Source organism: Gigantopelta aegis, chromosome 14 (genome assembly GCF_016097555.1).
Source record: "Gigantopelta aegis isolate Gae_Host chromosome 14, Gae_host_genome, whole genome shotgun sequence".
Lineage (NCBI taxonomy): Eukaryota > Metazoa > Mollusca > Gastropoda > Neomphalida > Peltospiridae > Gigantopelta > Gigantopelta aegis.
Window position 1 is genome coordinate 22,975,766 of NC_054712.1, and position 23,356 is coordinate 22,999,121.

A 23,356-nucleotide genomic window follows, 5' to 3' on the forward strand; every position below is an offset into this window, starting at 1 on the left:
CTAGGATCGATCCCCGTCGGTTGACCCATTTGGCCTATTTCTCTTTCCAGCCAGTGCACCACGACTGATATATCAAAGGCCGTGATAAGTGCTATCCTGTCTGTGGGATGGTGCATATAAAAACGCAGCGGGTTTCCTCTCTAAGACTATGTCAAATTAACAAATGATTGACATCCAATACTCGATGATTAATAAATCAATGTGCTCTAGTTGTGTCATTAAAGAAATCAAACTTTAAAGATTACGCTACCCCCCCCACCCCCCACCCCCACCCCCAAATGGAAAGGTGAATACAATTCTAACTATCCCCACCCACCCCTGTTGTCGGCATCTTTTGAAGCCTATAGTACACCATTAATAAAACAGCAAATATAAATTTTTAAAATATTTATTATGCAACTGCATAACACAACAGTGCATATATATATATAATGTAAATCGTATACTGAACAAGATAATTATGTACATATTTTTGGATTTCACATAATTGCACAATAACAAGTATAACAGAAGCGCTATGCGAATTCGCACATAATAAAAATCGAATGTTCACAAATAACTTAAAACAATTATATATATTATATTTAACTAGCGTTGCACATGTTGCGAAATAGCACTTGTGGGTGGTGGCGGAACACTGCATAAACGTGCACAATCTAATTAAAATTAGCTCCACTATTACATGTGGATCTAACACCAGCCAGTTGGAGCTCATGTCCACCAATCAAAACCTTACTTACAGAATTGCAGAATCCTGCCAGTGATTTAAAACTAACACTGCGTAGTCCCCAATGTCCAGGTAACATTTCGTCTGTAAATAATAATTTAAATATTGACCAACCACACTTCGCCTTTTATAACGTTATTTGGGAGCATACAAATTCTAAAAATATCGGGCGAGTCTATTTTAGTGGCCGCAGTACAGCGAACCATACCAATACGTACGGGGTGGGTTATCAGTCTTCAATTTTACATTAAAAATTATTTATTTATTTATAAAAAACTAAAAAACTAATCAGTCTTCAGTTTTACATTACAAATTATTTATTTTATAAAATAAAACATGTTTTAAGGCATTCGTAATTCACATGAAACAAGTCGTATACCCTCAGGATAATTCGGAATGTTTTCAAATTATTTTTAAATCACTGGCAGGATTCTGCAAGTAAGGTTTTGATTGGTGGACATGACTCCAACTGGCTGGTGTTAGATCCACATGTAATAGTGGAGCTAATTTTAATTAGATTGAAACGTGCACAGCCATTTGTATCTTTTAACATACTAAGGTGTGTGTGTGTGTGTGAGAGAGAGAGAGAGAGAGAGAGAGAGAGAGAGAGAGAGAGAGAGAGAGAGAGAGAGAGAGAGAGAGAGAGAGAGAGAGAGACATACAGACAAGACAGACAGACAGACAGACACAGAGAGACAGAGACAGAGAGAAGATACAGAGAGAGACGGAGACAGAAAGACAGCGAGAGATACATAAATAGAAATAGTGTGTGTGTGGGGGGGGGGGGGGGGCTATATATGTAAATATATAAACGCATTTTAAACTCTTAAACTTGTGAAGTTTAGACTGTTATTCCATGATGCAAATTAGAACCTTGGTTATGTATACAAGTATATATTTTATTATCTAGCTGGAGAAGAATTGTAACACAATGATCTTTTTTTTATCTTACTCCATTAGCAGAATCTTGCATCTAACACGAGAGGGGCGGGACGTAGCCCAGTGGTAAAGCGTTCGCTTGATGTGCGGTCGGTTTGGGATCGATTCCCGTCGGTGGGCCCATTGGGCTATATCTCGTTACAGCCAGTGCACCACGACTGGTATAATCAAAGAAAAGCAATGGTATGTGCTATCCTGTCTGTGGGATGGTGCATATAAAAGATCTCTTGCTACTAATGGAAAAATGTAGCGGGTTTCCTCTCTATGACTGTGTCAAAATAATCATGTTTGACATCCAACAGCAGATGATTAATATAAAAAAAATCAATGTGCTCTAGTGGTGTCGTTAAACAAAACAAACTAATGAGAAAACGTAAAAAGTGCTCTACGATGGAATACGCGTAAACAGGGGAGATAATTAGGATATTGTTAATGACAACTTTTCTAACGCGATACATGCACTTGACTGGTAATTCATATCGGTTAATATACAATGGTCTGCTAGTTCATATCGGTTAATATACAATGGTCTGCTAGTTCATATCAGTTAATATGCAATGGTCTGCTAGTTCATATCAGTTAATATGCAATGGTCTGCTAGTTCATATCAGTTAATATAAAAAGGTCTGCTGGTTCTTATCAGTTAATATACAATGGTCTGCTAGTCCATATCAGTTAATATACAATGGTCTGCTAGTTCATATCAGTTAATATACAATGGTCTGCTGGTTCATATCAGTTAATATACAATGGTCTGCTAGTTCATATCAGTTAATATACAATGGTTTGCTAGTTCTTATCAGTTAATATACAATGGTCTGCTAGTTCTTATCAATTAATATACAATGGTCTGCTGGTTCATGTCAGTTAATATAAAATGGTCTGCTAGTTCATATCAGTTAATATAAAATGGTCTGCTAGTTCTTATCAGTTAATATAAAATGGTCTGCTAGTTCTTATCAGTTAATATAAAATGGTCTGCTAGTTCTTATCAGTTAATATACAATGGTCTGCTGGTTCATGTCAGTTAACATACAGTGATTGCTGGTGAAAGGCTACAATTTGGGGGTTTTATCATTATTATTTTAATTTGAAAAGTAGGTGGTTTAGGGCAAATTCAGGATTCTGTAAAGGGGAGACATAATGTTGATTATATATTAGATAGGAACAATGCTGTAAGGGTACAATTCGCTGTAAAAAGGGGCAGGACAGAGCCGGAGCACCTCTCCCACCAAATCCATTCCTGGAGGAGTGATATAGGTAATACATGTAGTGCATTGGGAGCATGACAAGAATATCTTAATATTGAATGAATAGTAGTTTCGGTACAATTGTCCCCATCCTCATCCTCTTCCCTCCTACCTATTACGGCAGATACGGTGTTTTATTGATCACTATTGATCTGGTGGCTAGAATGAGTCATACTCGAGAGAGATATATGGAAAACAACAAAACAGTTTGGTTCTGATTCCATGTTTATGAAATTTAGACTGGTCTCCAGTCTCAAGACATACTTTTGAAGGCTCAAACATAATTCTGGACCTGAGGCCCAAAGAAAGCTGGACTCGAGGTTTAAAAACATATCGTCTGGACCCCAGCCTCAAATACATCTGAAACTTGAGGCTCAAGAATCTAGTACACGTCGTGACACCAGGCTCGAACTCGGAGTCCCAAACTCAAACATAACTTCTGGACCCGACCCTCGAATGTAAGTCTGGATTCAAGACCCAAACGTAGTCGAACTCCGTCCAAAATATAAGTTCGAATCCAAGGCCCAAACACAACTTCTAGGCTCTTCACTGAAAGGTAAATCTGAACTCGAGCCTCGGTGTCAAAGTATTGGTTTAAAGCTTAATTAATTAAAGACTCGTACTACGTGTACATACACTTTGTTTCTAAATGTGACTCTAATTACTTAAACTAAGTTTGAGTCCGAGTGCAGTCTATAAACATGTTATAGCATAGTCCGGAATAATAAACATAACATATTTAACAGTAGCCAAATTAGCCAACTGCTAGTTTTAAAGCATACTTGCTAATAAAGATTTGCATATGTTACGCGTATGAAAAAAAGATTTAAGAAGATATTATATTCCACAGTTTAAAACATTTACAAATAATAACTTAAAAAATTAATACACAAAGTATAATTTAACCACATAATTTATATACTACTTTCCAAAAGTCATTTTACACGATAAACCTTCTTCGTGAAAACACATTAAGACCTGGTGGTAGTACAAATGTTTCGAGTTGAACATCTTGAATTCCACGGTAAATTTTGAACGACATTCGCTGACGCATTTTTTGTCAACCGGCGTAAGAAGGTTGTCGTACAGAGATAAGAAACTGTGGCAGTACACGCTGCGATGTTGGTCGTAAGTCATAACCTCCTTCGGGAATTCCGTTGGTTCAATCTCCAGAAGATCATTGTCAGAGCACGTGTTTCGGCACGTGCTTTCGTCGAGGAGGACTTGGACTTGGATGGTTTCGTGGAAGGAGCACACAGAACAGATCTTAAATATGTGCTTCAGTCGGTCCAGAGTCGGACTGGATGATCGCACCCCACTTAACTTGTGTCCGAGGTAGAGATACGTCACTTCCGGTGATGGGAAACAGTTGAGATGAAGCATACTCTGAAGGCTGTTGGAATGATTTTGAGTCAGATCTATTGTTTGACTGTACCATTCTACGGGAGGGACGGACGGACAATACGTGAAAATATTCAAGTTAATCTTCGAAGCTGGCACACTGTTCGGAAGTGACTGACTGCTTTCGCACAGGCTGTAGAACGCATCAGATTCAGACCAGCCGAAGTCCATGAGATTCACAGTTCTTGATTTTGACGTGGAGTATCCGAGAGATGAACACATAAGGCGCAAGGAATGGAACACCGAATAGCAGCTTTTGAAAATATCCTGCTGCCTGTTGAAGTGGTTGAATTGCACTCTCTTCGAGACATCCAAACACATATCTCCATCCATCTCTGGGACGGTGCCATCAATGGCTGAACACAACTGGGCAAACAGTTTGGCCCCGCTGGCACAGAAGGTGTTTTTCCACGATTCCTTTTGTCGCAAAGTGTTGGGCAGAGGCAAGTAAAAATTCGGCGTATTGTCAACCGAGGACTGGGAAAAACATTCATCCTCGTCCTTCTCAAGAGGCAACGCCGATGTCGTCTGATGGTAGTCCTGTTCTGACGTCAGAATACCTCTGATGAATGCTCCTTCGTACGGGTACTGCCCGCCGCATTTTGTTACCTTCAGCGGCAGGCGCGACGCGCAGACGTCGCGCGTGAAGTCGCCGAGAGGCGGGCGTTTTGATACGTCTGCTATTGTCTTTGAGATTCGGTAGAACCTGGTTGTATAGTGACCGAGATCCACTGAAACGGCGTGCGATAGGGGAACGGACGAGTTGGTCTTGGCGCTTGGCAAGGAAAATATTTTGATTTCCATCTCGTGGAATCCGTGCGACCAGTCGTAGTTAATTATTGCACCATCGGGGAGCATCACAGAGGCAAAGCTTTGCTGCCCTTTAAATCTGATCTGGCACTCGTCCCCGCTGACGTTCCTGATAGTCACGGAGTACAAGGAAAACACGGTCGCGTCCCCGGTCTTGTGACCGTTCACCGTGAGAGTCGTTCTGTTTTCGAACGTCACCTCGAACAGCTTACTGTCCCCCGGGTCGGGGAATGACTTGAAGCTTGTCACCGCGATTAGGTAAGGATTCAGCGGCTGTGACGTAGCTCCCGGCAGATTTGTGATCACGACTGTATACTCGCTTCCATCGCCGGACGACGAGCGTCCTCGCTCTGCGTTGACACTCGAGTATATTCCAACACACACAGAGGCTATGAGAACAACCACCACGATGATGGACACTATCACTATGAGTCTCCGTTTACGATCCTTGCACAGCATGTGTGTGCAGGTCTTCGGTCGGCGAGGCTGGCTGATAAAAGTTTCGGTTTCCGGATGCGAATGACTGTTTCCGTTTGCATGGCGGCCATCACCGAGAGAGTTGTTGAGGAGTCCAGTCTGAGACGACCCCATGTTCGTCTGCCCCTCGGACGGAAGAGGTCGAATCTGGGTCAGCTCCACGTCAGTCATCGTCTGGAAAAACAAAAATTAGAAATAAATTTAATTAAGGACAAAAGTACACTATAAAACAAATCCCCTGTGAAAGTATCAAAGATGAAATTAATAGCTGGTGATTGAAACATATGTTATTGCTTTGTAAAAAACAAATGGATTACGCACAAGTTACACAACTTAATAGGCCTTCTCCAAACAGCTGATTGATTCCATATCAAGACCGAAATTAATAAATGTTATCACTTAGGTTGAGGATTAGCAATATAGTGGCAAAAGTCCACGTGTAATATGTTTCATTCGTTCCAAAGAAATAAATACCAAATTATGGTTAAAAAATAGTTGATGGATACTATTACGATTTAAGGTGGACGTTTCTGTAATCCGGGGAAGTTACTCCTCTGAATAATATTTTAGTTTTGACGTGTGTTTTCCTACCCTCCGTTCCTAGGTAACAAATCCTAGTCAAAGGGAGATGGGGGTGGGTGGAGGAGAAAAGCATATAAGTTTTAGTCTGACACCAAACCAGGAACTAAAGTAACCATTTGTAAAAAACGCATAATCAGTAAATAAATATAAACACATACAATAAATAGATAAATAGAAACAAACAAATCATTTAGTATTGAGAAATACCATAATTAGAAGAATTAAAAACGCGAAAATACTCCATTGTATTGCATACCTCCCCAAGATTTTTAAAGAACTAATTAGTACTGTAACAACAAGTCTTTAAATACTTCATAGGTAAGTCAATAGCTATTTGCATATGCCATCATTTAAAAAAAAAGTAAAAAAGAAGAAGAATCAAAAGAAACTATTTGTAAAAGTTGTATTGACATTAACGGCAAATCTGACGCATTTCAAGAATTTCGCCTCATGCCGACTGGATCATTATAGGTGACACCCTAATCACTGATGAACTGTTGTATCTTACCTAACGCAACATGGCCTAACGTTTATAATCCGACTTCACGTGCCTGCAACAAAAACACTTGCTTTATATGCGATATTTACCAAACATTTTCTCGTTACTTTTGTTACTGTGTTCTTAACTGAGGTAATAAACATAACCCAAACCAGCCGTGGCCGTCGGTTCCCATCAAGATGCCACACACCCAATTACACGTGCAGTACACCAAGTGTGTGGAGCAGGGTCGAACACAGCCTACACTGGCTAGGGGAGGGTTGTAATCAGGGGCGCATCAAGGATTTTCTAGTGGGGACACAAAATTGTAAAATGGAAGGAAATGTTTTATTTAACGACGCACTCAACATATTTTATTTACGCTTATATGACGTCAGACATATGGTTACGGACCACACATACATTGAGAGAGGAAATCTGCTGTCGCCACTCCATGGGCTACTTTTTTCGATTAGCAGCAAGGGCTCTGTTATATGCACTATCCCACAGACAGGATAGTACATACCACGGCCTTTGTTACACCAGTTGTGGAGCACTGGCTGGAACGAGAAATAGTCCAATGGGCTCATCGACGGGAATCGATCCTACATCGATCGCGCATCAAGCGAGCACTGTACCACTGAGCTACGTCCCGCCCCCAAAATTGTAAAAAAAAAGAAGACAATTTGAGTTGCAAATAAGCCGAGCTCTCAAAGAGGGCGAGATTTGTAGGAGGTTCCAGGACATGCTCCCCGAGACATTTTGAAATAAAGGTGACCAGAAACGCATTTTCACTGAAAAAGCGTCTTTGATTACCTCTATTTAAAAGATTCCAGGGCAATTTAGTATTGTATATATTGTAGATCAGCGAAAGTGTTAACCGGCTTCGGTGGCGCAGTGGTTAAGCCATCGGGCTACAGGCTGGTAGGTATAGGGTTCGCAGCCCTTAAGGGCTCAGTGGGTAGTTGTAAGACCACTACACCCTCTTATCTCTCACTAACCAACTAACCCACTGTCCTGAACAGACAGCCCAAATAGCAGAGTTGTGTGCCTTGGACAGTGTGCTTGAACCTTAATTGGATATAAACACGAAAATAAGTTGCAATTAAATTAAAGTTAACAAAGGAACATTGGAACAGTAATATTATTACTTTTATCCCACTAGTAAATAAAAAGTGTTTTCAAGAAGGGACAATCGACTCCTGCCACGTTAAGCACGACTTTGCGAAGGGCCGACACGTACAGATAATATAATCGAACCTGCTATAAACTGCATGATATATACTCGCGAAAAACAGTTCTTGAATATGTATTGCACAAGATATATGACTAACGATATCAATGAAGGAAAAATGTAATCGTTTTTAAAAAACATTTTTAATGATAATTAATAAACATTATGAGATGATTTGCACATAACAATTATTAAGGTCTGTAGTATTTCTTACACTTTCTCACTGACCTATAAGAACTTTGTGTTGGATCCGGATGCGAACCCAGTTCCTTCCAACCCTAAGATCGATGATTTATCCACCACGCCACCGAGGCCAGTGATGTATATTATATCCCTTGGGTGGCCTCTACGTGATTGGTGAGAGAGAAGTCAGCGTAATATTCTGACACCTCACTGACCGATCCGGTACTGGGATGCGAACTCAGTTCCTTCCAGCCCTAAGATCGATGATTTACCCACCACGCCACCGAGATACGTGTCGTATACTATATCCCTTGGATAGCCTCTACGTGATTAGTCAGAGAGAATGAATGAATGAATGAATGAATGTTTAACGACACCCCAGCACAAAAAATCAGAGAGAAGTCAGCGTGATATTCTTAAACTTTACTGAGCCTTTGGAGTTCTGGATGTGATCCGGTATTGGGATGCGAACTCAGTTCCCACCAGCCCTAACGATCGATGATTTACCCGCCACGCCACCGAGGCCAGTGTTATAATGTCCCCTGGGTGGCCTCCGCAAATAGGTTTCTGTGTATTCACCTGCCAATGAACCTTCAGGATTTACTCGCATGCTACACATATGTACAGAAACTAATTAAGTTCCGTGTTCGTGGAAAAGATATGTGTAAATAGATTTATTTCAAACAACTGCCCCATTTACCATCCCCTAGGACCGAAGGACGGAGGAGACAACAAATAGAGTAATATACAAAAAAACACCCAACCCACATTAAAGTTAAAGTTGTTTTGTTTAAAGACACCACTAGAGCACATTGGTTTATTAATCACAGGCTATTGAATGTCAAACATTTGGTAATCGTGACCTGAAGTCTCAGACAAACCAACTACATTTTTTCCATCAGCAGCAAGAAATCTTTTATATGCATTTTCCCACAGACAGGACATCACATATCACACCCTTTCATATACCAGTCGTTGGGCACTGATTGGAACGGGCAAAAAAACAAAAAACAATGAAAGAATTGTTTCCACTGAGATGTTTCGATCCTGATTCACTTCAGGCGAGCGATCTACTGACTGAGCTAGATCCCACCTGAATGACGGCGAGCGATCTACTGACTGAGCTAGATCCCGCCTGAATGACGGCGAGCGCTCTACTGACTGAGCTAGATCCCGCCTGAATGACGACGGACAGACCAGTAGTTCAGGATGTAATTAGATCCGTGCGTAATCACTTCAACTGTGGTGGGTTGGTGTACGATTAGGCTATTTCTGTCACTTTTCATTCAATAAATACAGGTGTAGTTACAGTTCAAATGTCTGCCCTGAATGGGATCTGTAACGCAAGTGAGGCATCATGGACATTGCCCAGGATGAACGTGCCGGAGCTGTAATTAGATATGGGCATGTTGAAGAGTATGCAGATCCAAATCCAGTTCAAACTGGCTGAATTAAACTTATTACAATTACATCATCGTCCACAGCACTCCGTCACTGTTATGTTAGGTGAATGAATGAATGGATAGATGGCTGGATGAATGGCTGGATGGCTGGATGGAAGATGGCTGGATGGATAGATGGATGGATGGGTGATGGATGGATAATAGATGGATAAATGGATGGATGGATGGATAGATGGATGCTTAGTGAGTGAGTAAGTCAGTGGGTGCTTTGTTGGTTTTGGTTGTTTGGTAGATGGGTGGATAGATGAATGGTTTATCAGCAAAAAAAAAAATAATGAAAAGAAAACATCGGCTAAAGGTTGTTAACCACAGTAAAGGTAAATGAATCAAGATATAACAAGAAAACTAAATCTAGTTGAATCACTAAAATACGGTTTGTGGAGCTTGACCGGCCTCGGTGGCGCAGTCGTTAAACCATCGGACTACAGGCTGGTAGGTACAGAGCGATTTCTTAAGGGCTCAATGGGATCTGTAACGCAAGTGAGGCATCATGGACATTGCCCAGGCCACTACACCCTCTTCTCTTTCACTTACCACTAACCAACTAACAACTAACCCACTGTCCTGGACAGACAGCCCAGACAACTGAGGTTTGTGCCCAGGACAGCGTGCTTGAACCTTAATTGGATATAAGCAGGAAAATAAGTTGAAATAAAATCAAAATGAATGAAGTAATGAGAGAGTGTAACCGTCCAAATGACCGTCAAGCTCTCGAAAGGTTGAGTACTCGGGCTAGAGCTATGGTAGATTTTAGTTGTAGGCTAACATATTAGGAAGGGAAGGGAAACTCTTTTAACGTGCCCATATCCTTATGGTTCAGGCACGCCCGCCGTGGATTCATGCACTGACATAGCCAGCTCACGACTCCACGGCCATATTATCATAACAAGTCAACAATGAAGCTTTAAAAAATACAATAACAACACAACTTACGAGCTGAATCGTGCTGTCCAAACCTAGACACAACTAATCCACTGGCGATAATACTTAAGACAGCACTCACATAATGACATCATTATTTTGCAGTTTAGGTTTTCACTAACGAAAAAGTCCTATGACTGTCGTCTGCTACGAAAAGCAGACGAGAGGGAGATACTAGTAGATAGATAGAGGCGGGAGACACACACGCACACAACGAAGCTATCTTTATCAGCTCAGACCACTGGTATTATTATGAATGGGAAAAAAGGGAATGTCCTCATTTGAACTGATGTCTTTGATGTTCCCCGAACGTCAGGTCTCTAATTGGCGAAAATATATTAACGCGGGCATTCCTTTCAACAAAGACGCACAAAATTAAATTCCCATCAAATCAAATCACGGCCCAGAGCGCAACCACTCCTTTTATGTGTCCGTTCACGGCTGCTTTAACAGGGTAAGGTAAGATATTTCCAACAATAACCGAGCGAGTCACACAAATATCGGCCGCAACAATTTGTACGAATCGAAGCAGACGGCAATGGCAGACGTGAAAATGACTGGCAGACGACACATATATTAAATTAATCTGTCCATCATCTGCCAGCAGGTGCAACATACCGACAGCTCTGCCTACTGGTCTTCCCTTGCAACGTGACCGCCAACACAGGAAACTGGAGAGGAAAATCCGTCCTATACGATAATACCAGTAGCTTTTGCTTGCTAGCCCGCGAAATGTACGCTAAAAGCAAGATGAATGGAATATTTCTATACCTTCGACACAAAGTGCCGTACTCCAGAGGCACTAATTAAATCCAGCAGAAATTCAAAATGCAATAACTGTCAGTGCGAAATGGTCGAAAACATGGCAACTTAATCTTTCCGGCTGCACTTGACGCGTTTATCGATTTTTTTAACATAGACATAAAAGTTAATGTTAATCAGTATGTATGTCTATCCCCGCCACCACGTTACACGACCAATATAACGTTCTGGTTAAGTTGTAAGCCAGGATTTTCAAGTGACATAAGATCTGGGCTGAATTATGAAATTCCGAGGCTATAGAGCCACGGCAAGTTTTAACGAGTCTCCATGCTGTAAAAAGAAATATGAGTATGAATGTGAAAGGACTTTATTTGCATATATATTAGTCCAAAAAGCAAAACAAGCCGACATGGGGTGGGGGGGGGGGTGGAGGGGGGGGGGGGGACTGAGATCGAGGGCGCAAAGCAAAGTTTTTAGGGGGTTCAGGGGTATACTCCCCCGTACAATTTACAAAACCAGATGTCCTGAAATGCAGTTTCCTGCATTCTACAAGTAAAATTCATCTCTGCCTTAGATTTACTACCAATAATATTTTTGATTCAGAATTATTGGCGGAGGGAAGGGGGGGGGGGGGGGGGGGGGACACTCCGCCGTGCCTGGAGTGTGAGTGTGAAAGGACTTTATCTGCATATAAATCATGATTAAATAGCTGTGATTTAAAAAAATATAATAATAATTTGGACAAAAGTGGTGTTACGAACCAATCAAATCGTGAGCAAACCAAGCGCGAATGCAGGGGTGGGTTTTGGGTGTGGAACTACCCCCCCCCCCCCCCCCGACCAAGCAAAGTTTTTTTTTTCAATATATTTTCGGGGGAGCATGTCTTGACCATTCTATAAATGTTGCTTGCCACAGTCAAGACCTCCCACCCGCCCACCCGCTATAATTCCTGCTTAGTAAACACAGCCCTGGCACTAACTATTAAAGAGATTGTCCTGAATTTAGAAGCAAACCAGTCCAAAAAAGGATTGTTAGTGCAGTTTGCTGCAATTGTTAAGATCTTGCAGATCAACAGAGACTTTTAAACCACTATAATTGCATATTAATTATTTGTGTGCATAAATTGATATTAAATCGCTTGATATTAAATCGCTTGATATTAAATCGTTTTCTAATCGTCCTAGTGTCTGTACTAAGTTAAACTTCATTTTATTTCCTAGTATATGTTGTTGTTTTTTCTAGTACGTACGAAATTATTGACAGACCAGGTCCAATTTGGACTACGAGTGCTCGCCTGAGGTGCTTGCGTCGCAGGATCGAACCACCTCGGTGGATCCATTCATCTGATTAGGTTTTTTTTTTCTCTCGTTCCAACCAGTGCACAACAAATGGTCAAAAGCCGTGGAAAAGTGCATATAAAAGATTCCTTGTTGCTAATGGAACGTGTCACAAGTACCAAATGTTTGACATCCAATAACCGATGATTAATTAATCAATGTGCTCTAGTGGTGTTGTTAAACAAAACAAACTGTAGCTTACAAACATAACGGCGACCAGAAACGCAGTGACATTGATATTCTATACACGAATCTGTATTTAGTATCTGTATTTTGTATGTAATTTTGGTCGTTCAAATTTTTATTTGTCGGAAACATCTTACAATGGCAACACACGTTTTGTTTATGCCAGTGATGGTCTTATTATATTTAGGTTATCTACTTTGTCAGTATTTCATTTGATTAGGTCTAGGTTCTTTCTCAGTAAGATTCACCCCATCCCTTTCTTCAGTCCCCTTCTTTAGAACTGCCCCAGGTAGCAAACATCAATATAATATATTTGCACATATAATTTGTGCTTGCTTGCCCGACACATAAGAGCCGTTTCAGTGGTTATAATTATCTCTGATCGATCTGCTACTAGTGATAATGAACAAATATTGATTAATGTTAACTTCGTTATGAGGCATATGCGCGTTAAACAATCGGTAATGAATCATAGCATACGACTCGCTATATGGCGCAAACACTGGCTTGGTGACACGCTGGAGAAAGCGAAATGAAGCCGTGCGTGCATTGAAGTCGTTAAATGATAATATATTTATGAGAACGCTAATGTGGTCGTGGATCTAGAGATCTGACTGCCCGACTTGCTTTGTCTTTGTGTGTGTGTGTGTGTGTGTGTGTGTGTGTGTGTGTGTGTGTGTCTGTCTGTCTGTCTCTCTTTCTTCCTCTACCTCCTCTCCTATTTCTCTCTCTCTCTCTCTCTCTCTCTCTCTCTCTCTGTTTGTCTACCTCTCCCTCTGTCTCTCTCTCTCTCTCTGTTTGTCTACCTCTCCCTCTGTCTCTGTCTGTCTGTCTGTCTGTCTCTCTCTCTCTCTCTCTCTCTCTCTCTCTCTCTCTCTCTCTCTCTCTCTCTCTCTCATTTTTTCCCATTAACAGCAACTAACTTTTATATGCACCATCCCACAGATAGGACAGCACATACCACGGCCTTTGATACACCAGCCGTGGTACACCAGCTGGAACGAAAAATAGCCCAGTGGGCCAACCGACTGGGATTGATCCCAAACCGACCGCGCATTAAGAGAGCGCTTTACCACTGGACTACGTCCCGTCCCCGAGTATAATGTAGTACGTGTATTATTATCAATTTATATATACATATACATGTACATATATATTATATACGTAAGTACTTAGGTGCGAGATGTTTACTGGTATGTGCCTAGATGTGTGTAGGTTGTACTAAACCTAATAACTTCCGGCTGGGTCAAAGTTCGAGGTTCACCGAATTTTTGACTTTCATCTGGGCAAAAAATGTATGCAATTTTATTTCATCTTGTACCACTGTGCCAAGTAGTCTTGTGCTTGAAACATGTATGGGGTATATTTGGTATAGTACAACCTGTAGTACATTTGAACCAGAAATCTGCTTAATAAGCACGTGGAAATGACACAAGAAGGGGCCGGCGTAGCAATAATAGTGACAGTGATACATAAAAGAGAAATGTTACTCTTCTTATTTTACACAAGTTTATAGACGACAGTGTCGCGGCTAGGGAATACAAATTCCAAGCTTTTAACAACACCCGCAGTCACACGATAATAAGTCAGCTGGAGATTTCTATATTGCGCTGTATTCGACTCCGTTTAAATAATGTACAGGGGCTGAATGACTCTTAAACAAACTCAATTACTCATAGATGTGACACGAGGAATGCTTTTAAAATAATACAGAATACGCTCTTTATTTTATATGGTACGCTTTACAGGGGATATATATATATAATACATGTAATAATAAAAACCCAAAACCACTCATACTTTTGAAATGCCACAGTCAATGCATACTTTTCTGGGGGGTGGGGTGGTGGTGGGGGTGAATATTAAATATTACCTAGATATGTCATATTTCCAGTTGTATATGGTACTGCAATATCAAACAACATCAAAATATATTATAATAATAAACAAAAATAAAAAACCCAGAAAAAGCCCACATGGTTGCAACAGAATTTACATTTAAGAAAAAGTAAATACATAAAAAATAACGAACAAAAATCAAACCAAATTAACGAACATTATTAACCAAAACAAAAAACCCACAATGAAATAAACAAACAAAAAACACAACCCCTGCCCCACCCTCCCCCTACAATACACACAAAAAACAACACACACTCCCCCCCCCCAAAAAAAAAAAAACCCCAACAAAACAAAACAAAAACACACACACAAAAAACAAACTAAAAACCCCCACCAAACAACAACAAAAAACACACACAAAAAACCCAAAAAAAACAAAAACAAACACACATTCACAGTGTTTGCCTTATTGAAATCGGTGCCCGATACCCTCAGTGACCGAGAAACAGTATCCACCCGTTAAGAACTTTCACTGCACAAAACCAACATAAAACGGGCTTTCAATACACAGTCAATATTTTGATATATAACACACACCAAATATCCAGCTACAATTCGTTGGACCAACAGAGGCCGAGAGCGGTCGCCGCAATGGACTCAATGTTTTCTCCCGCTCGTCCGTACAATAGGATTAGTAGTGATATGTAACACTAACGTTTCGCAACGATAATTGGGCAGTTTGGGCGCAAGAAGTCGGCAAACAGAATTACTGTCTAAAAAGTAGTTTTGGGCAGGGACGGTAGAATACACATAGTGATAATTGGAGGTGGCACAGTGGTTAAGCCATCGGACTACAGACTGGTAGGTACAGGGTTCGCAGCCCGGCACCGGCTCCAACCCAGAGCGAGTTCGTAAGGTCTCAGTGGGTAGGTGTAAGGCCACTACACCCTCTTCTCTCTCACTGACCACTAACCAACTTAACTTATTTTCGTGTTTATATCCAATTAAGGTTCAAGCATGCTGTCCTGGGCACACACCTCAGCTGTCTGGGTTGTCTGTCCAAGACAGTGGGTTAGTGGAGAGAGAGAGAGAGAGAGAGAGAGAGAGAGAGAGAGAGAGAGAGAGAGAGAGAGAACGAGACAGAGATACAGATACAGAGACAGAGAGAGAGAAGAGGATGTAGTGGTCTTACACCTACCCAATGAGTCGTTAAAACTCGCTCTGAGTGGGAGTCAGTACCGGGCTGCGAACCCAGTACCTACCAGCCTTATGTCCGGTGGCTGAACCACGACGCCACCGAGACCGGTCTCGTATCTCCATATTCTGCTTATTTTTCTCCTTTAAACACATAACACTGGGCGAATCCAATATTTCTTCATGGGCGGATCCAAGGGGGGGGGGGGGGACCAGGGGGACGCGTCCCCCCAAAAAATTGTTCAAGTGCCCTCAAAATGTCCAAGTGCCCTTTTTGTTTGTAGAATTTTTTTTTTTTTAAGTAAACAATAATTATGTTGTAGATAAATGAAATCAAGATTTTCGTGTACATGCGCAAGCTTGCAGATATGTGTCTGTGTTATTGAGTCTCAATGGGGCCCCATTGAGGTTCTAACGCGAGTGACGCCAATTTACTTCATTATTGCTAGTATATTATGACGTAGAACTGTAGGAATTCATATTAATTGTAAATATCAAAACTTGTAGTAAGGTGCCCTTTTGACGAGTCAATGTGCCCTTCTTTTTTGGTCCCCCCCTAAAAATATTTCCTGGATCCGCCCATGTTCTTGGGAGAGGGTGCACTTTTCGGAGTGTCAGTTTTCAGTAAATTCACCATACGCTCAGATAATCTTGGTAATTAATGTATGCACACACATGCATGTACTTATGGATAAGTCATCATTAATTACTGATTCTTAAGATAAAGTGCCATGACTATGAATAAATGGTTCAACAAAATATTCCTTTAAAACTGTATACATTAAATCTATCCCGGGAACTACTTTATTCAATGTACTACATAGTTACACATTTCACTTGTTTTGGAATATACCTGGTTTATGGCTACGAAGCTATAAATCAGAAGAAAACGACTGTCGTTAATTTTTTTCTAACGCTGATTGTTTAAATGGGCGTGAAGAGGGCTGTAGCTGAAGAGGACCGTACACACATTGTATATTTAAAGTTAAGTAATCTGTGTGATTCTGCCTTTAGTTGGTCAACAGCCGTGTGGCCCGGCCTTTAAAGGGGCAGAAGAGACCATAACAACACCAGACGTCAATCAGAAATTTGTTTTGGCGTCTTCATCACAACCCTGCATGTTTCGTCCGTAGGCATCATGTGTAAAAAAAACAAAAAAAAACTCTACACAACCGTAATTTAAAGGCACAGAACCTAATTTTTAAACACTTATTTTTCAATTAGAGCCATGTTGGATAATTGAAATCAGACATTTCTTACATTTTATTGTTTAGATTATTCATATTTGAAAATCGAAGTGTTTCTTGTCATCCTGGTGTTTGTAATATCACGAAATTTAAAAAAAAAATTTTTTATATAATTCTAAAAACAGACGTACCTCTGAGAAGTAACGGTTATGGTTAAAGTTAAAGTTACGTTTGTTTAACGACACCATTAGAGCACACTGATTTATTAATCATCGGCTATTGGATGTCAAACATTTTGTAATGTACTAACATATAGCCTTAGAGAGAGAAAAAACCCCGCTACATAATTATGTCCATTAGTAGTAAGGGATCTTTTATATGCACCATCTCACAGACAGGATACCATGGCCTTTGATATACCAGTCGTGGTGCACTGGCTGGAACAAGAAATGAGCTCACTGACAGGGATCGACCCTACACCGACCACGCATCAGGCGAGCGCTTTACCACTGGGCTAAAAATCAGATAACGCTCAAGTATATTTTAAAATTTAAAAAAAAAAAAAAACCTTCCAAACAACCGTAGTTTAAAGGCACCGGAACCTACGTGTAATTCTTAAAGTAGCAGACCCTAATTTTTAAACACTACAGTCTCTTTTTGGTATTATTTCCACCCGTACCCACCCTTAAATTTGTGTTATTATTAAAAAAAAATTATAAATGTATTATCTTAAGAAATAAATAAAAAATGATTACACACAAAAAGGTAAGTACTTAAGTATATCAAATTAAAAGAAATAATGATTTAAAATTCCAAGCGATAATCCGAACGCTGTTGTCATGTCCGCCATTTTAATTACAATAGAAAGTAATACATTCCAAAAGGTACTCACCATTAACAAAAGTGGTGGCTCGTAACAGTTCACTAAAAATTTACTCCTTATTGTATTTACATCTCCAACAGTGTGAAATATTTTTGGCTATCACAGCTTCTTTTTTACATTACATTATATTATTTTTGACATTTTCAAGGTTAAGTGATCCTTTTGGGCAAATTCGGTGATTTTTGGACCTCCTGTGTGTTTACAGTACTTTCAAAAGCGTTTTATGCCAATTCCAACAGGTACGTATCTCCATAACTAGCGTCAGTGACTTTAAAATGTCTTGTTTTGTCGTTAAACAAACTTCCCTTTCTTTTTTTTCAGTTATTTTGTTCCGCTTCATGCAATAACAATTCATAAATTTATCCGGTTCAACGGGTTTATAAATATCTTTCTCGGGTTAACCAGTGATCCTCGACCAGTAAACTGGGGCTTATAAAAAAGGAAGGGCATATAAACTAAAACGAGCTTTTTCTCTTTAAACGAAGGCCTTTTGTCTTATAGTCCTAGGATGGGTATATTTGTGCAGGGTTTTCACTAAACATTAATTCATTCATTCATTCATTCATTCATTTCTTTGTCGGAGTCAAAAACGTGGCCCAAGATGGGTATGCTTGAATCTTAATTGGATAGCGACCTCGACCTCTTAAACAAAAATCTATCTTTGACAGATCTTTCCTGGTGTCTTAGCTGTACCCAAGACAGGCGTGCTTGAATCTTTGATGGCTATAAGCACGTGTCAAAAGGTTGATTGATTAAAAAAAAAAACACACGAAAAAAAACTTATTTTTAAATACCATTAAAACTAACCAGTTCTTATGTTTTCGGTCTTATAATATACAGTCAAACCTGTCAAAGCGACCATCTGTAATTAACGGTCACCTGCCGTAATCGCCCATTCGCTTCCCTACCAAACGATTTTCATGTAACTGCACTCGTAATAAGCGGTCACCTGTCTAATGCGGCCAGTAGCCACCTACATTAGATTTCAAATCTCTATAATACCTGTATTAAGCGGCCACAATAAATGTTTATTTTTTTATTCAATAAAAGGGTTATTTTAAACAAGAGTGACAAGGTGCAGCAAATAAGCGATCTTCACACCTTCAGGAATACAAGCACCCATTTAGTCCCAACATCTCTGCTGTGTATCAGTTAACAAATTATGACTCTGGAATGATCTAATTGCCCCTGGTTTGACTATATATAATTAATTTTAATGTACATGTACTCTCCTAAATATTAATATCATTCACATGTTTATCAGTACCAATAAGCACATTAAAATATACATTTGACAGTGAAATATTGTAAATATGTTTAAAACGTAATAATGATTATTCTTACACACCCGTTGGTGAAAACACTATGCGTTATTTTTAATAACACATGGTTGGTTACACATGTATGTGTGTTAACAATTTCAAGACATACGACTGGCTGCTCCTAGATGATGACCAGGTCACCACTGCCTCACATCCAATGAAAAACAACACGATGGAAATCGATTACAGTGTGATGTATAGTTAACCATGGGTCTGTGACGCGTAAGTTAGCTACAAGTGCAACGGCTGTAAATAACTTTATTCGAAAAAGATGTTAAAATTTCTTAAAACCTGGTTTTTGAGGATATGTAAGAAATAGAATAATACAATCGTTTAAACTCGTTGTTTAAAACGTATCAAACTCGCTTTCGCTCGTTAGATACATTTTAAAACAACCTCGTTTTTAGATAAATGGTATCTAACGGCCACTCGTGTATTATTCTCTGTATAATTACCGTTTTTAATGTTTAAAGCGCCTGTAGACATATTTACACAAACCATAGGGAAAAGTTTACTCACATTTCACAGTAAAATATTGAAATATTATAAATATGTTTAAAACTTAAATAATAATGATTAATAATTACCATTTTTAATGTATTTAAAGCGCCTGCAGACATAATTTACACAAACCAAAAGAAAACGTTTACTCACATACCATTCGTGGTACTGCAAGTAGCATTTAAAGCGTCCTCGTGTATATTAAAACATGCACGAGTCCCCGGCAGTGGCGTATCAATAGTGATAACCTTTGATGGGATATAAGCCTGTACTCCATTTAACATCTACGCGGTACGACATTTAATGATGTGTCACAGCGATTAGTCTTCATGTAACGTTACGTGTGTATTTCCTCCTTTGGTTTATGACTCACCACACTTTTACGTTGGCGGTTTTCTTTGTGTGTCACATTTGTCTGATCTCTCGTTTGACAACTCTGTTGTACTCGCGTGTTCCGACGTTTTATAAAACTGATAGTAGGTGCTGAGATTGGCTTATAAACAGCGCGTCACCATCTGCATTGGAATTAGGGCCGTACCTGGGGTGTGGAAATTGAGTAATGCCCCCTTATTGAAATGTACAACAAAAAGTTTCTAACTGTGCTCAAATCCATTTTTACACACACTAACACACACACACGCACGCACACGCGCACGCACACACACACAGATACACACACACAGAAACGCACGCATACAGACACGCACACGCACACGCACACACACACAATCACACACAAACACACACACGCAATCACACACACACACACACACGCAAACACACACACAGAGAGAGAGAGAGAGAGAGAGAGAGAGAGAGAGAGAGAGAGAGAGAGAGAGAGAGAGAGAGAGATACACAGAGAGAGATATACACAGAGAGAGATATACACACACATAGATACACACACATACACACACAAACACACACACACACATACATCCAGTTATTTTTAAGATAAATTCTACTCTGAAAAGTATTCTACACATAGAAAGGCAATATTGTCTGAGTCACATAAAACTATCTGGGCTGTTCCAGGACTGCAAAAAAAAGAAGAAAAAAAAAAAGAAGAAAAAAAGAGGTCAGCTATAGTGACCTCTTAAGTGCATTAACATATATGTACTATAAATAGACAAGCGTCCTCAGATACACCCAGCCAACCCAAAATATCTCTTTCACTAAGCAGAACTAGGTAAATTCATTATAGGCATATGTAATAATTATATATCAATTAAACACTCCATTTTCAAGCATTTCGAATTTTTGGGAGGGCTTAGCACAAATCAAGATTTACGCGGAAACAGTCTAACATACAAATTTGCTTCTAAGTGTAAATAATCTAATACACAAACCTAGTATTGGGCAGAGACAGTCTAGTATACAAATCTTAACTTTACGTGTAGACAGTGTAGTACACAAAACAGTGTACAAATCTAGTTGTGTACGACGGCAGTCTAGAACTAAAAACTCCAGAGCCGCGTAGACAGTCTAGTATACAAATCTAGTTGTACACGACGACAGTCTAGCGTTCACAATTCTAGAGTAGACAGTCTAGTATACAAATCTAATTTTACACGTAGACAGTCTAGTACACAAATTTAGTTTCCGCGGCGGCAAGACACCGCCATACATTCGGGTCTTCAATCAGCCTGATTAAACACAAACATCATGTTTTGTCGCACTTCAATGGGAGCTGAACCTAAATTAGAAGATTTTTCTACCGACGGAGAAGAGTAAATTTCACGATGGACGTCAGGGAATGGTTTACAATTCAGACCGTGTTGTCTCCCATGTAGAGCTATACGTACTCCATAGGTCCACACCGCCTGATTTTAAAGGGACTGTTCTGAGTTTGCAGCCATTGTAAGATGTTTGCCACTATAGGTTGTACTATACCAAATAAAATCCCATCAGCCATTGGCGACCATGTTACAAATAAAAATCCATCAGTACTATAACCCCTTGTGGTGTTAACTTCTCTATCAAAAGTTCGGTGCACTTCGAACTTTGACCCAGCCGGAAGTTATTTGGTTTAGTACAAGCAACAGAGCTCTGTTGGCAACTACTATTTCTAAATACATTTTCTTGTTCAGAATACCAATGTCTGTATATCGAATGTGTTTGTGGTCGTATACTAATGTTTGTAGCACTCAGTTTTTACTTTAATTCGTGATATATATTTTCTTTTCGTACATACGAAATTATTGGGAGGTAAAATCCGGTCTGGGCTACTACAAGCATCAGGACAACAACAAACACCTTGTAAATACAGACACTGATATTTTAAATAAGAAAATGTATTAAATTTGTATGTTACGTCATCAAAAAGGCTCTGTTGGTCGGAAACATTTTACAATGGTTGTAAACTCAGGACTGCCCCTTTAATTTCATCTAAAGGGTTCATACCACCAAATCAAACCCCGTAAACGACAACATAACACATGTGGCTAAAACCCCTACCTGCAGCGTATCAATCGACATGTAAACCACGGATATGAATACTACCACCCCTCACCCTTAAAGTAAATCGGAAAAATGGGGGTAAAGATGCTCATTTCAGAGATAACGGGTAGCGCCTATGATTACACTAGTTCCGTAGAAATTTTGAGTATTATTTTACAGGTATCCCATACATCTTTCAAGTACAAGGCTACTTGAAATAAAATTGCATACATTTTTGGCCCAGATGAAGCTATGTTTTGTTAAAGGGACAGACCCTAGTTTCTGCCCATGGAAATACACACTAAGTTGTTTAGTTAATTTACAAACCTGTAACACATTTGGATAAAGTTACAATTGAGTAAGAAACATGAGTCTCTGGCTTTGAAATGGTGAAATACCCTATAAAAATAGACTAAAACTCGATTCCATTACTGTTACTTCTCAGACGCACGTGCGTTTTTAAAAATATGAGAAATGCAGTTTGTGAAATTAAAAACACCAGGATGACCAAAAATACTTTGAATGTACGGAAATTGATAATCTAAACAATAAAATTAAATAAATAAATTATGATTTTAGTCAATAGTCTAATAGTAAAAAATATGCCATAGTGTTTAAAAACTAGGGTATGTCCCTTTAAACAAACACACTCCCATTTATCACCAATGACAGGACTTGTATTAACTGCTCTATCAAAATTTAGGTGCACCTCGAACTTTGACCCAGCCGGAAGTTATTTGGTTTAGTACTACCTAAAGGATGTTCCACAAGGAGGAGAAAGGATCGGGATTTTTTATTATTATTATTATTATTATTGGGGTTTTTAAATTATTATTTAAACAACGCCTTGGCAGATTGTAAATTACAGCTATTTGGTGTCTAACATATGGTTACTAGAATTTCTAGGTGCTTTGGCCATAGCATAGAATCCCCTTGGTGAACCCATTCTGTGATTGTTGTTTGTTTTTTCTCTCCGGCCCAACGAATGCCCGACAACTGGTATATCAATGGCCGTGATATGCGCTGTTCTGTATGGGAAACTGCCTATAAAAGATCCTTTGCTGCTAATGAAAAAATATAGCGGATTTCCTTTCTAAGACTATATGTCAGAATTACCAAATGTTTGAAATCAGGTAGCCGATGATTAATAAATCAATGTGTGTCGTTAATCAAAGAAACTAACTTTTTAAAAACCTTGGGGGGGGGGGAGAGAGGGGGGGGAAGGAGTGCGATAGGGA

The 23,356-nt window shown here is 39.6% G+C and overlaps 1 protein-coding gene across 6 annotated transcripts in view; it reads right to left on the reverse strand.

Annotated features, from left to right (window-relative positions):
* Positions 1-3,128: 3,128 nt before the first annotated feature.
* The window catches only part of LOC121388726, a 42,766-nt gene continuing 22,538 nt past the window's right edge, over positions 3,129-23,356 (reverse strand). For 3 of the 6 annotated variants that reach the window (XM_041520199.1, XM_041520201.1, XM_041520200.1), the window contains exon 2: positions 3,129-5,778. In XM_041520199.1, the coding sequence (XP_041376133.1) occupies positions 3,838-5,778 (1,941 nt within the window). In that variant the 3' untranslated portion in view covers positions 3,129-3,837. Of the gene's footprint in view, positions 5,779-6,694; positions 6,958-10,477; positions 11,493-19,832; positions 19,930-23,356 lie in introns of those variants that run through there. The other 3 variants (XM_041520202.1, XM_041520203.1, XM_041520204.1) reach the window with 3 other exon arrangements.